At 45.4% G+C, this 13,033-nt stretch overlaps 1 protein-coding gene across 4 annotated transcripts in view; it reads right to left on the bottom strand.

Moving 5' to 3' along the window:
- LOC126532996 (uncharacterized) overlaps positions 1–13,033 on the bottom strand; it is a 671,944-nt gene that overhangs the window by 333,951 nt on the left and 324,960 nt on the right. For all 4 annotated transcript variants that reach the window (XM_055071672.2, XM_055071674.2, XM_050180179.3 and 1 more), the window contains 2 exons: positions 12,433–12,581; positions 1,838–2,008 (listed from right to left, as the gene is read on the bottom strand). In XM_055071672.2, coding sequence (XP_054927647.2) covers positions 1,838–2,008; positions 12,433–12,581 — 320 coding nt within the window. The remainder of the gene's footprint in view (positions 1–1,837; positions 2,009–12,432; positions 12,582–13,033) is intronic.

Here is a 13,033-nt window from a genome sequence, read left to right as displayed (position 1 = left end):
TTTTATGGGTTCAAACCAGAGAACTAATGTACAAATGACCATTGAGCTCCTAGACAAAGTAGAAATCAAATGCGCGCCACCATTTTTTGGAAAGAAAAATGTAGCACGCCTCCGGTTCTGGCAATCAGGAAAAGACGAAGCGAGAAAACTTTGCCTTCACAGAATGAAAATTTATTTACTTAATGTCTATCACCATCATTCTTAGACTAGCATTATGTCGCCATCTTTGATGAACCAGTGCATGCCGTCCTCCACACGGTCCCCCACAACACGTTTGATCTTCTGCATTTATCGAACGATTCCGCAACAATCGCGAGCAAGGCTGTGGTCTCTGCCTAGATTAACACCTTAGCTAGCTCGTCCTACAACACATGCACACAATTCTCCGGAACACCAAGAACACATGACGCGACTTGTTGCTCCTAACTTAACTTGTAAAATAACTTATCGCTTGAATGTGCTTTTAAATTCGGACAGAAAGCAGTGCGTCAGCTTCGTGGTATGCGAGAACATTCTGTTACCTGAGAATTTTGGGACCGAAATAACAAAAGTATATGCCCATAGACATATATGGGTGCTGTCCAGGACCTTCAGTCGAGATTGCCAAAAAATCGAATTAAGCAAAGGCTAACTATGGAAGTCCACTGTATTGCCTCAAGGCATCACACGCATCAACATCCTCATTTTCGAGTATGTTGCAGGTCAGATATAGACCCTTGGATACTGCCTAACATGGCCGGGGTCAATGCTGTAGATGGTCACAGACAACAGAGAATCGGTGCCATGTGTGACCTGAATTTCTGGGGAACGAGATAGGGATCTAGTTCTAGAAGGTCACTTAATGGCCAGTGCCCTATGATGAAAGCCTGCCCTTTCTACTGGAATACCATAAGCAGCACACCCTTGGAGTCACAGGCAACTATAGCCATCACTATGTCTTCTTATGGAATCGACCGAGCACTCGTCGGTACTCAAGAAAAAATATTTTTCTCTATCATTCCAAATGCAATTTACTTTCAAGCTAGAAACAGTGCACAAATGTTTCACCAACAGTCACATGCAGTGCAATAACATTGGCAGGAGCTGCAGGTTGTCTCTGGACGCTGTGCACCACATGTTTTTGATGGTGAATAAGCTACCTCTTGTGGTGACCCATCTTACAAAGACTTTGTGCATATGGAGATTTTTTGTAAGGATCAACTGACCTACAGTTTATGTTTCCAGAAGCTTCGAGTCTATTTGACTTTCGTGTCAATGACCTACCAGCAATATATATTGTCTTTGATGCACTTCGATTCTTGGTTAAATAAAGCAGCCAACTTTCTTTTTTTAATAAGAGGGTGCACCTTCTTCAACAAGTTCATGATATTCAAATCCTGCTGGTTTCCAGCTACAGTTTACCCTACCTAGAATGGGACAGTTTTAAAATTGTAAATTTTCTTTTTAACTGCACACATCACCATCTACCAGAGTCTGCCACAATCAAAGTGCACACCACAGGTAAGCAAACTTTTCTTGGATTACTTTTGAAGGCTGCCACCAACATAAAAAAGAAGTTCAATGCCAGTGCACACAGGTGCAAAAAATATGGCTAATAGGAAGCTTTACTATTTCTTGTGCTATTATGGAAGAGTATGAAATGAACAGTACAAAAGGAATACTACATTCCATCCATTCTATTCCCTTTCTCTTCCTTCATAAAGGTGCAGGAAATATTCTACAATACAAGAAGTATTCTGTCTTAGGTTGATGACTTGTGGAAAACCCACGTAAGTGGCAGTGAGCATGTGCGTTAGCAACACTACATGTGAATGTGCAGCAGAGCTGCTGCACTCACCTCAGCTACCTCGGCCTTGTGGTCAGAGGCCGAGTCAAGCAACGATGACTGTAGCTGATGTAACCAGTCATGCAGCAGGTTGAACTGGCGGACAAACTCGGCAAACGAAAGGGTCTCGCACGGCGGCGACACTCGTGCCTCTTCATCCAGGTCCAGTTCCCCACTTGCCTCCTAATAAAACAGGAAGACAGAACAGGCATCAAGACACTGCTAATTCGTTACTGTGCTGCTGCTGAGCAAGGAATGATGCCAGCAAAGCAACATGCACAGCCCAGCCAAGTGGGCAATGAAGAGCAAACAAGGCAACACATGGAATAGAAATGACAAAACTTCACTTCTGGCTTCGCTTAAAGGGGCCCTCAGATACCTTTCCCCAAGAAACACTATTTCATAAGGAATTTGAGAACAGCACCAATTACGAAGAGATACAAAAAGTCCCACGTTTACTTTCCCCCTCAACTTATTGGTCTGCTGGGGTAGCACTGATTGCAATATTAAGCCCATTCACTAATTTCCTATTATGCAATTCGCATTTTCAGTCCACTTCAGCAACATTTCCCATCCGTCTGTCTGTCCGTTCATCTAGCCTTCTTATGCTGCTCTTCCCAGTGACTCAAACTGTCTACTAGCTCGGACCACTAGGTATGTGCTGGCTGCTGTTTTGCAAAGCAGACATGGGCCATTGGGTGTGTGGGCAGTCCAGCGGGCCCGAAAGGTGGTGACGAGGCAAGGCCTCAAAGTCCCCTCATGGGAGACCTGAGCCCGGGTCATTAAACTTCGCAGGATTTACAATAAAGTTGTTTTCATCCATATGTGCCCAAATAGATAACTCACTGCTGGCTGCTTTATGCTGATAGTGGGCAGTCTGGGTCACTGGGAGAAAAACCGACACCTTACACTCCATAACTACAGAACAAAAATATTGTGGGCTTTAGAATGCTTGAAATAGTCGCGTGACACCATTGCACTTTTGAGGACTACATGTTCCTTGCCTCCCTGCCTAGACAAGATGGTAGTGAGTCATAAAACACTGTCACTTGTGGGTCATCCCTCCCATGGGGGGGCAGGGCTATCCCCAATGGCTGAGTTTTTGTCGGGATTCAGGCTCTTGCTTACGCACGCACAGGGTGGGGCCTGGGAGCCACATCGAGGAGTCGTAAGGTGATCCTTTGCTGGTGGCAGCCCCTCTGTCCGCCAGTCTGAGTAGAGGCTTCGACGGGCGTGCACACTCTTTAGTCGTCTTGATGTCCTGAGGAAGTGCAGTCCAATCATGCCCCGTCTGTTCTTCTCTTTGTTCCTCTTTGTATTTCTTCTGCTGAAAATGCTGGTCAAAGGGTAGTTGGCTGTTCTAGACTGGGTTCCTAGTTCCTTGTTTTCTCTGTCACGTTGCGCCATTAGTGGCCACTGGCAACCATTTGGCCTTGCTGTATAGCAATTATATTCCGATTCAATTGTACTGTTAAATCTGTTTTGCATAGAAATCCAGCATAATAAATGTCCTTTGTTCTTTCCGGAGAGCTTTGCCTACAGTCTCCCATAGCTGTTCCCTAGATGGAACTGGCTGGGCACGCATGCATAGCAGCGTGTCTTGACACAGGGAGCAAAGCAAGCACGCACGCAGTAGCCAGTATGGTGGCTTGGAGTGCTCAAAATCAAGGTGGCCCAGTGTGTGATCAGAGCGGGGTATGAGACCACGGCATAATCAACAAAATCTCTACCAATAATTTCTTGACTAATTTCCCATCAACAAATTACATGTGCACTACCATTTGAATGCTAATTGAAATAATGTAGGTAATCATCCACGAAGGATGCAATGTCTGACTTTTTTCTTCTTTGTGCAATGTGCTTAGGGTAGGTTTTTGGGGTTGGCATTTGACTAAGGCGCTGTGGAGTGACAAAGTGCAAGTGACAGAATGGATGAGATGCATTAACAACCCCCCAATCTGGAACGGTGTGCAGGCGTGCGCCAGATGGGTGGTGTCTAACAGTCATCGTGCTTCGTGTGACATCACACACATTCACAGAGACAAAAAAATAAAAAGAGGGATTTCGAAAGCTGCAGCAAAGCTAGCAAGTGGTCTATTGTGTGAGTTTGAGACTACCCGCTGCATGCAGCGAAATAATATCCAACGTGCAAGTTCATGGCAGCCTTGTCAACAGATCAAAAACGCCTCATTATCGAGTTAAAAAATTCAAGTTCTCGCACCAGCCTGCAGCAGCATCTTGAATTTTGATGGCATGTACTCAGAAATAGTTAATGTTTTAATTGGCAAAGATGAACTAGATTGCATTCTAAAGCCGCCACAGATCTTGAAGAGTCTCAAGAAAATTTACTGTGCCACAATAGCAAAAATATAGAAAAATACTTTGAAACCTGTGAAGCCACGCTGACACATCGGCCCTAATGTTTCCCAGGGTAGCTTAAAAAAGGGCAATTCAACTTTAAATTTTTGTTTCAATAAACAACCTATCAGAGCATGATTAATGAAAATAAAGTTCTGAAAGAATACTCTATCAGGATAAACTGATGTAGTGTTTCTCTTTCTAAGCATGACCATTGCTCAGATGAAAACTCTTTGAGTGGGCATATGTTCACCCAATAATGTTTTGGTCGACAGGCTGTAAGCACAGATGACAGACCAAGTCACGAAACAATGCCCGGTAAGCTTTTTCACAACCCGGTACATTTCATTGCCAACGCCAACATAACCAAGCTTCATTTGCTGCACACACTTGACTACAGCAACGTGGGCATGCAGACATTGTGGACGAAAGTTTTCGAATCTCAATTGCTGTGAGTTACACAACATAATTACATTTCTAGCTCCTGCACACCGCAATTCACAAGTTCTTTTTAACAAAATAAACTGAAAAGTTTGATCAGAAACATTATTAATGCAAACTGACTGGAACCAGTGGTCACCGCTAGCCAGACATTATATGCCTCGACACATTGAACAAGCTTGTCAAGGACAAAGTCGCTGAATTCGTATTTGCCAGCCAGTGAGGAAATTCCCATTCCCATAAGGATATAAATGTAGACTTGAGTGCTATCTTCAAACTGATATCTATTGGTTCACAAGCACACTTATATGCATATGCTGCCTTATCTATAAGTTAGAGTTTACTTTACTCTCAACCTTACTGTCTACTTTTTAAAGTCTTTGACACCGTTATGCATGACAAGTTGCTAAGTAAAGTAAACATAATCTTAATGATCCTCAACTGATCAATTGGACAGCTAGGTTTCTTAACTCTAACTCTCAGTTCGTTCCATGTAATTTTACTTTGTCCTCGACTTGAAATGCAACATCAGTTGTTCGGCAGGACTCTGTTCTGGGACCCTTGTTATTTTTAATATTCATAGATGACCTCCGTGTCGGCACATCCGTGGTTTCTAACCGCGGGTGGAAATTGTGGTATCACGACCCAGGTTGGCCTGTAGCATCAGGTCAGGGCCGGAACCCGGCTCCGCACCTCATAGAGCCATAGTTGACCTTGCCCGAAATATTATTCAAAATCCATCTTTATGTGGATGACTGCATCCTATGTTAGGTGATTTCTTCTCCTAGTGATAACACCTTACTTTAGGATTCCTTCATCAGACTTTAACGCAATAGCGTTAAAGGCTCCATATTGCAGAAAATCAGACGTCAGCGTCCTGTGTCTGGCACCCAGTATCGTATGTCGCTTCGGCAAAAAGAATTTCCTACCAAATTCTGAATCACACATACCCAACCACTCTTCTACCACCAAAGTTGGTCATACCTTGTCTTTAATTCTTTACAAAGTTATTCCTTGGAATTTTACAAACAGCAGCCAACAAACAAATGTGATGGAAAAAATGAAAACACTGACAGCACATATCTTTTATGTTCACTCTTCTCAGACTGAAATGTTAAAAGTGCGAAACAATAGCAGGAGACCAACCCATGCAAGAGGCTGCATTTGTACCAAAAATCTTGACTTCGTGCATAGCGTTTGCTGCCAGCGTTTCCTGGTAAATTTTTACGGTTACATAAGCTGTAGTTGCCAGGAAGCATGAGAAGCAGTCAGGGTTCTTTGAATGCTATCGCATTCCACTCTTAAAGGCGAAGCTTAGGGGCGCTCCATATTTTTGCACCTGGTGTATGGATTGGCAGATGCGAATGAGCTTTTCAGAAACCAAAGTAGTGTCACTTACAAACAGCCATTTTCCTTCACAGCATGTGTACACATTAAACAACACAACAGTTCCCTAGGCACAGGTGTACACCTACCTAGGAATTATCTTCCCACACAACATGCAGTAGTCACAGCATATTGATCACATTACATCTAAAGTGCTAAGAAAATTACAGGTTACTTAAGATGAGTTATCTAAATCGCCAAAAACACTAAACTGCCAATGTATAAAACCTTTACAAGCCCTGTATTAGAGTACGCTTCATGCGTCTTGTGGGGATGCGCGACTGTCGCGCGTCCCCTGATGTTTTTCCCGCATAGCGCATCCCCTGATATGCTGTTTTCCCGGACGGCTCGCGTGGCCTGGCGCCCGCGGCGTGGTACAAGCGCGGTGCGAGAGATGGCGCCACCGTCGCGGCGGGGTTACTCGGGCGCCGAGGGACAGGCGCTTGCGCTTTCCCGGCGGGTCGGCGCGCGGCGGAGGACGTCTCCCGCGAGCGCGCGGCGACCGATGCATCTGCGAGACCGCCTCGCGTGGCCGCCTTGGAACGCGCCACGATTCGCGTGACTATACACGCGAACGACCAGGCGTTGGGATCCAGCATGGAGCGAACATATTCGCTCGCGAGGACGCGGTGAGTCGGACTTCTAGATTTGTCGCGCGCCTATCGGCATGTTTTGGGGATATGAACTCGGCTAGCAGGCATTGATCCATGAAAGGTGCAATAAATGCCCTTGTGACTGTTTGCACTACTGTGTGTTGTCGTTCCTTTGTCCCAAGAGTACGGAGGAGAGAACCCCGTATCTCCCCACATCTGGCTGCCCAACGTGGACCTCTTGGGGCATCGGACGATAGATTTAACAGTTTTGCTTCGTTCAAGACCTTTGTTTGAACCGAAGCGTAGGCCTAGCGTGAATTTTGATCGCTAGCATCGGCGGCGTGCTTTCTTGAGCGAGGCGACGGAGGCTGTAGTGTGTTTGAACATGTCAACATGCTAAGCCTTTTCGCAAGTGTTTTTTTTTTAATGACATTCGTCGGTACGAGAGCCACGTGGTCTGCATCCTGGGAGAGCGAGGCTGAGCGCCCGCGGAGCAGTGGCAAGCCTGAAGCGAGTGAGTACGGAAGCCTCGTGGGTGGTCCGAATTTCTTATGTAAATAGCTTCTTCTATCTCTTTGACTCGGATGAAGTCGCGGCTCAGGGAGCCGGGTGGCCGCGGGCCACGGGTGCCACTACGGGCTGACTGGTATTGCGGTCTGGCACCGGGCGCTCCGACACCGTCTGGGACGGTGGGCGCCGTCAACTCGGATGCTGTGTGCACCGAGCGGAGTAGGACCACCTCACAGAGCTAACGTCTCCTCGCGGCTGCCTGTTTTGCGCTCATTTTGAGTGTTGTTTTTGGATGCCGGTTGTTGTCAGAGTAGCGACGCTTTAGGCCTAAGGCTTTACGAAGCTGCCTGTCGCACGTGGAGGGACACAACCTGGTGGACCGTGGCGTTGAGGTGTTGCAAGTTGCTTCCCTCATTCTAGTTAGCCTCGCACGAATTGAAATTACTCGTTCGACTCAAGAAAGCGAGCTTCGTTCACGTGAACTTAGCATCTGAGTAGCTGCCCGATCTTTTGCTAGCCGAGTTGAACATCGTACCACGTGGGCGATGCGCATGCAGAATTCCTCTCCCTTGCACTACTGTAGTGTTTGCCGAGTGTGTTGAGTTTACGCAGCGTGATTGGAGTCACCCCTGGCTTGCTGTCACCTGCACATCGTCTGCGCTGCTGCCCTGGACTACGATCGAGTCACCCCGGGCGCTGGTGATGCTGTGGCCAGTTCGGCGCAGCGACTTCGGCGGCCTCCTGCATCCAGCTCACAACCCTCGGCGGCGGACAAAGGAGCCAGCGGTCACCGACAGCTACGGCGGCTCTTGCCAGCTGGGCGCGTCGGCGCGAGCGACGCTTGCTCGTACCGACTACTGCGTCGTCGTCTCCGGAATCTTGGCCTGGGATCGTGCCGTCGAGTCGCAAAGCTACTGCTGTGACCGGCGGACGCCAGCGGTGTACCCCAAGGACAGTCGGCTCGCATGTTATGGACAGCGTGTGGACATTTCCCCGGCGCGGCCACTGTTGCATGTACCACCTTGTTCGCGAAGCACGTGTTGATGTTAGACCGTGTCACATGTTTCGCCGGAATAAGAAGTGATTTAAGGTTGGGGGGATGTGGGGATGCGCGACTGTCGCGCGTCCCCTGATGTTTTTCCCGCATAGCGCATCCCCTGATATGCTGTTTTCCCGGACGGCTCGCGTGGCCTGGCGCCCGCGGCGTGGTACAAGCGCGGTGCGAGAGATGGCGCCACCGTCGCGGCGGGGTTACTCGGGCGCCGAGGGACAGGCGCTTGCGCTTTCCCGGCGGGTCGGCGCGCGGCGGAGGACGTCTCCCGCGAGCGCGCGGCGACCGATGCATCTGCGAGACCGCCTCGCGTGGCCGCCTTGGAACGCGCCACGATTCGCGTGACTATACACGCGAACGACCAGGCGTTGGGATCCAGCATGGAGCGAACATATTCGCTCGCGAGGACGCGGTGAGTCGGACTTCTAGATTTGTCGCGCGCCTATCGGCATGTTTTGGGGATATGAACTCGGCTAGCAGGCATTGATCCATGAAAGGTGCAATAAATGCCCTTGTGACTGTTTGCACTACTGTGTGTTGTCGTTCCTTTGTCCCAAGAGTACGGAGGAGAGAACCCCGTATCTCCCCACAGTCTAGAACACATATAAGGTGTGTGACATTAACAAAATTAAATCTGCACAAAGGAAGGAAGTTCATTTCCTTTGTCATTGTTATGATCGTGATTTCTTGCCTTCGTCCGCAACTCATTATTTCAATTTATCTTTTCTATGCACCAGGCAGCATGCCGATTTCATGAAGCTACTATATTCAGCATTTCACTCGTCTTGTCGAATATCCTCTGACAATACCTCACGTATGCCAGTGCTCTTCCAACTATACATGTTGCCACAACCTCCACCTAAAACCTTTCTTTGCATGCACTGACATTTTCAAACATAGTTATTTCCGAAGAGTTGTGAAATGATGGAACGAGTAACCCGGTTCCATTAGTATATTAGCAATGTCAGCTACTGTGCAAGCCCTTGCGTGATAAGATTAATGTACAATTTATGTTCTATGACATTATCGTCTGTTTCTTGTATTTGTTGTACCCCACTCCTGCAATAACCCTGAAGAGGGCTGCAGAATTTGAAAATAAATAAATAAACAAATAAAATAAAAATGTTCAGTCCCTTCAGCCAACAGTAACGCTTGATTACCCCTGCAGCCTATGCAATATTGTAAGCACCTTGAAGCACACTGCTGACGTTGCCTCTGTGGCATGGCATGCTTGGGCCAAACACACGAACAACGATAGTCACGCATGAAATGCATTCAAAAGCGAAATGGCGACCGGTAGCATTGCGACTACTGCTGGACTGCTGAGAATAAAGCCCCTCCATACATATCCACCTGGATAGAGGGGCCTTAGCTAAAACCTCATGCGCATGCGACTGATGATGATGATGATTATAACCAAATGGTGTCATGATGTCGACTGCCACAACAAAGCAATGAAATGTTTTGGTGCCTTTTTCTTATTTATTGCGTTAGTCTCATAGGTTTGAACGTGTACTTTAAATAAAGAAATACATTAAAAGAGCAAATCAGTAGGCATGGCCTCCAGTCATGGCAGCGCCTGAATCATGGAGGTCACAATTTCTGCACTGTGGTAGCCATGCAGCCTACATGGCAAGCCCTTGGAGCCAGCATCTGTTGCAAAATAAGCATATACTGGTCTCGGCAGCACATTTGGTTTTATGCATATATAAGACACACTGTGGTATAAGCATTTTTGGAAAAAGACATGACTTATACACCAAAAAAATATGTATATCACAATGGGTTTTCCACTTTTGCAGATAATTTTCCATTCTTCAAACCGTACATTACTACGTCATTATTTAAGTTACATAAGCACAGCCAACCAGAAAAGCTTTTGGAGCTTGGACGACACGGAAAACAATATTCTCCAGGTTTTTTTCACTATGCTTGTAATACATGTTGTAGCCACAAGTAAGAGTACCCAATGAACTTTTTGTTTTGAAAATAGATGCATTGCTTGCAATGAAAATTATATTTGCTTCCTGAGATTTTGTGCTTAGAATAATGTCGCCAAAAGAAATAAAATGCCTTTGACCAGTCTTTTCTATATCTGGTACTGGAACAAACATCAATATATAATTTCAAACAAACACTAGTCTCTAAAATAAAGACAGTTAGTCGTTATGAATGCCAACAGTTATAAAATTCATGTTTTCACATATAAGTTCATTAATCGGTATATACAAGATAATACTGCTTATTGAATGCTTCATAGACTAACTTAGTATTTTGGTTTTGTCAGCCTCTCTCTTGCAGCATTGCATTTAGCCATTTACATTTATGATCCACCTACATTGCTTCTTTTTTGTTATCCACCTTTCAGGGCCTTTCAGAAGTTCAATAAACGATGGTTATGATGATAAAAATCATGCAGATCCCATGTACTGTGGAAAATGGTGTAAACAAAGCTTTGTTCAACAACAACGACCAAATGTCGCATCACAATAAGAGGATTTCAGTGAAAAATGCAGCTCTCAACTGGCCTTAGTGATGATACCTGAAACATGACACAATGCAACCACCAATCACAGCACCGAAGCTTTCGGAAACGAAAAAGAAAGCTTCCCTATAAATATGACCTCTTCTCCGCAGTCCCCCTCAAACTGAAATTAGAATTTGGCAAATGTGGCTGCCAATGAACGACGGCGTGGCTGCAGGGGCTTCTTTTTCGTGTAAACTTCTATCTTCATAACATGATTTTAGTAGCACAAAAACTTGAAAATGAAAGATAACAGTGACAGGAATGAGAGGAAAATAGAAGACAAGTGCTTGTCCTTTCTTCTTGTTCCTCTCACTGTTATCTTTCATTTTCGAGTTTCTGCGCTACTCAGATTATGTCAAGCAAACACCAACTCGTCCAAGAAGGGTTATCCTGAAGTACATTTCTATCTTCACATTCAGCTATAAAAGTGTGTGTCCCCTCATTTTTATAGGTAAATTATTGCTATGTGATGCAACTCATGTGTAAGGTATCTTAAGTGTTAGCTTGCCTTGTTAACACACTTACGGCGGCTGGCAAGGGTGTTATTCCATCTTTCTTGGCAATATCCATTCGATTCATACAGAACATTCGACTCAAAGTACAAGAATTGAAGGGTTTCAAGGATGCCAAATGCCAACAACTCAAGCAGGGGGCGCAAAACCTTATTCAGACACATACTGAAAAATAATGAATATGCTGAGCTTGAGGTTGCGGATCATACCCCAGGCGTAATCTTGGTCAGTGTGAAGTGCAAAAACACTCATGTACTTTCCTTTTGCTTCATATAAAGAACCCCAGGTGGTCCAATTTATTTTGGGGTCTCCTTCATGCAGACCTCATAATAACATCCATGGTATTGGACACGTACGTAAAACTCCAGAATCTAACTTTCTAAGGCTTCAAGCTCTTCAAGTGGCTATTCAATGGTGACTTTGCAATCGTAATGATGTCAATCACTTTCTAACATGGTGGTTAGTTGTGCTTGGCTTGAGCCAGGCATTTCTAAAGCTTAGGACTTGAAAATGGAGCCACAATGGCTGTGTTGTGAACCAACTAGCAAAACAACAACAATAGGGGTACAGCATGGTCACTTCAACTAGCTTCATCTGGCTCCATGATGGCAATGGCAAGTTTAAGAAGCCTGTTGTTGGTGGCTTAGGACATGTCACATTGCATTGCTTAGCGACACTCTGAAAATACCTAGGTTCCTTCCCAACAGACAGGGTACGTAGCATAGCTCCAATGCAAACATTGCAATTTTGAATGTTCAACAGTCACCCCCAACCCAAATTTTTAAGGGATTCAAGGAGCAAATTTATTTTCCAGAATTTTTGAGGGCCATTGAATCTATTTTTCCAAATTCAAGGGTTTTCAAAGATTTCAAGCAGGTTTACGAACCCTGGGATAGAGCATTGGGCAGCTGTGGTGGGGGACTAGGTTCGAAGCCCATTGCTGAGTGTGTTTTTTTTTTCTACTTATTTATTATTATTATTTATTGAGAACTTTACTTGGAATGACAGACGACGGCACATAGAACTTTGGGGAGATAAGCAAAGGAAGCTTTACTTTGAAAGCAGCATCACTCAAGGCCCTCAAGTCACACAGTTCCAAGTCGCATCTTGTTTCATACAACATTCAGTGCACGTTCAACAATTGTGGTGTGAACGCCCTGCCACATGCATGGCAGCTTACAGTGATGGTGTACACTGTCTCATGATTGAATACAGCTTGCAAGTCTCACCCTGCACGTGGCAATGAGCTCATCATTCATGAGGTAGTTATAGTTGGAGCTGAGGGCCTCCCAGAAATCGTCCTTCCGGGGCTCCAGTCCATTTCGCTGTGAGAAGCTGCTCGGAATGTTATCCATACCTTCACTCAGTAGTGGCTGCCCTGCACGACAAAAGAAACTGCACACTGTCACAGTTGCACAAGACCCATCACACATTGTCAACATTGCAAGCATTTGAACAATGGTGCACATATCATTGCGATTTTGTACATTACTTTTAATCGGCTCTTTGCTTAAAGAATGATAGTCTAACATTCAAAAGTTTCAGCCAAGTGAAGCAAGTATGCTAAAATGAATACCTACTTGAATTGATGAGCAAAATAAAGTTCTGAAAAATTACAGTGCAAGAGGTGAATAAAGTTACTGAATTTGCATAAGCCACATTAAGCTATAACATACTGTTCACTTGGTTGGTGCTGGCTGGAATTGTAATGGCAACAGTCGAACAGTTGCCATACAATCCCAGCCAGCACCAAGCGAGTGCACTATGCATTTGCAAGTGCCACCTGTACGGCACTAATAGCAACTGCAGAGTAGTGCAGAGCAGAATGTT

This window comes from Dermacentor andersoni, chromosome 7, assembly GCF_023375885.2.
Source record: "Dermacentor andersoni chromosome 7, qqDerAnde1_hic_scaffold, whole genome shotgun sequence".
NCBI lineage: Eukaryota > Metazoa > Arthropoda > Arachnida > Ixodida > Ixodidae > Dermacentor > Dermacentor andersoni.
The sequence above is the reverse complement of the archived record's forward strand: the minus strand, read 5'-3'. Positions and strand labels throughout refer to the sequence as shown.